The following is a 1,400-nucleotide window of genomic DNA, read 5'->3' as shown; positions in this document are numbered from 1 at the left end:
CAAACCTCACTTGGCTGCCATGCGCTCGAGTGTGGAAAGTGTTAACAACGCCAACGGACCCCAGTTCCCAACAATACATACACTTGCACTCGTGCCTTATCCACAGATAGCAAATACATACAGAATAATGAATGCGAGTATTCCATATTCAGTTATACACTACGGCACACACTGACCACACAAACGCACTATGTGTACACGTGCAAAGGCTGCTATGAGTGCTTGTGGGGGGGGTGTCCACAACTCAGACACACCTCGGCTCACAGCAAGTATATAATGCCATATATGCGGCTATCGACTCATATACTTCTCACTCGACGTATATCACACACAGATATCAAACGCATGCGCTTTGCTTACACATGCGAGGCTGCTATGAGTGTGGGGTTGGGAGGTGTGAACGGCACAGACGCACCTCAGCTGAAGAGTGGGCACTCCATCGACGGGCACGATACGATGATGAATGCCTCGGGTATTGTCTACGTTCACCCAGAGTCCTGTCTCAGCAGTAGCTTGCCGGATCTGGTGGTCTTTACAGGTGTGTGATGTATTGTGCGGATGTGTGTTTCTGTGTAGTATGCGCCTGTACTGGTGTGTATGTCATACCAAGGGCTATGTGTCTGAGTGCATGAGCGTGTTTATATTATTCTTTGCGTGTGTTCTCTCGCACACACACCAGTTACATACACGTGCTAGTCTCACTACAGAGAAGCGGCTAGTATGGTAGATACACCCAGAGCTCATGTCTGGGCGGAGACGTATCCGACTACATCGGGTCTGCAGCACATGATAAGGACTTGAACGGAATATTGCACGCCTATAATTCTCATACATTAGTACATACGCCTATAATTCCCATACATTAGTACATACGCCTATAATTCCCATTCATTAGTACATACGCCTATAATTCCCATACATTAGTACATACGCTACCATCTTCGAATGTCCCGCATTGACATGGAGGTAGAGTCGACCATGGGCAGCTACAACACCTACACCGCTGCACGCTAACCACATACGAAACCATATTACCCATACCCATACCATACCCATACCACGTGCGGCAGAACTGATGGCGGGATCTAGCAAGCACAGCAAGCTCTTTATGAAGGGGGTCACTAGTGTCAAGCCTGAGTGGCTGCCGGTTATGGTGCCGCATATGTGTTCGTTCTCAAAGCCCTTGGAACAGCCCGCGCCTCGATACGATGCGAAGACCGACCAAGTAAAGTGTCACATGAGCTCGGCGTTTGGCAAGGTGCGTGGAGTGTTAATAAGTATGTACTTGTATGCTTGTTATATATAAGTATATAGATACATATATATATATATATATATATATATATATGTCTGTATGTATGTATGTATATATATATATACGCGGGCGTGCGTGTGTGTGT

The 1,400-nt window shown here is 46.6% G+C and overlaps 1 protein-coding gene across 1 annotated transcript; it reads left to right on the top strand.

Moving 5' to 3' along the window:
* Positions 1-276: 276 nt before the first annotated feature.
* SARC_16199 (hypothetical protein) lies at positions 277-1,306 on the top strand (the record flags this gene model as incomplete). The annotated part of the gene is made up of 2 exons (XM_014289692.1): positions 277-538; positions 1,071-1,306. The coding sequence occupies 2 exons, from the start codon at positions 277-279 to the stop codon at positions 1,304-1,306; spliced, it is 498 nt and encodes a 165-aa protein (XP_014145167.1).
* Positions 1,307-1,400: the final 94 nt, after the last annotated feature.

This window comes from Sphaeroforma arctica (genome assembly GCF_001186125.1).
Source record: "Sphaeroforma arctica JP610 unplaced genomic scaffold supercont1.7560, whole genome shotgun sequence".
In the NCBI taxonomy this organism is placed as follows: domain Eukaryota; class Ichthyosporea; order Ichthyophonida; genus Sphaeroforma; species Sphaeroforma arctica.
The sequence above is the reverse complement of the archived record's forward strand: the minus strand, read 5'-3'. Positions and strand labels throughout refer to the sequence as shown.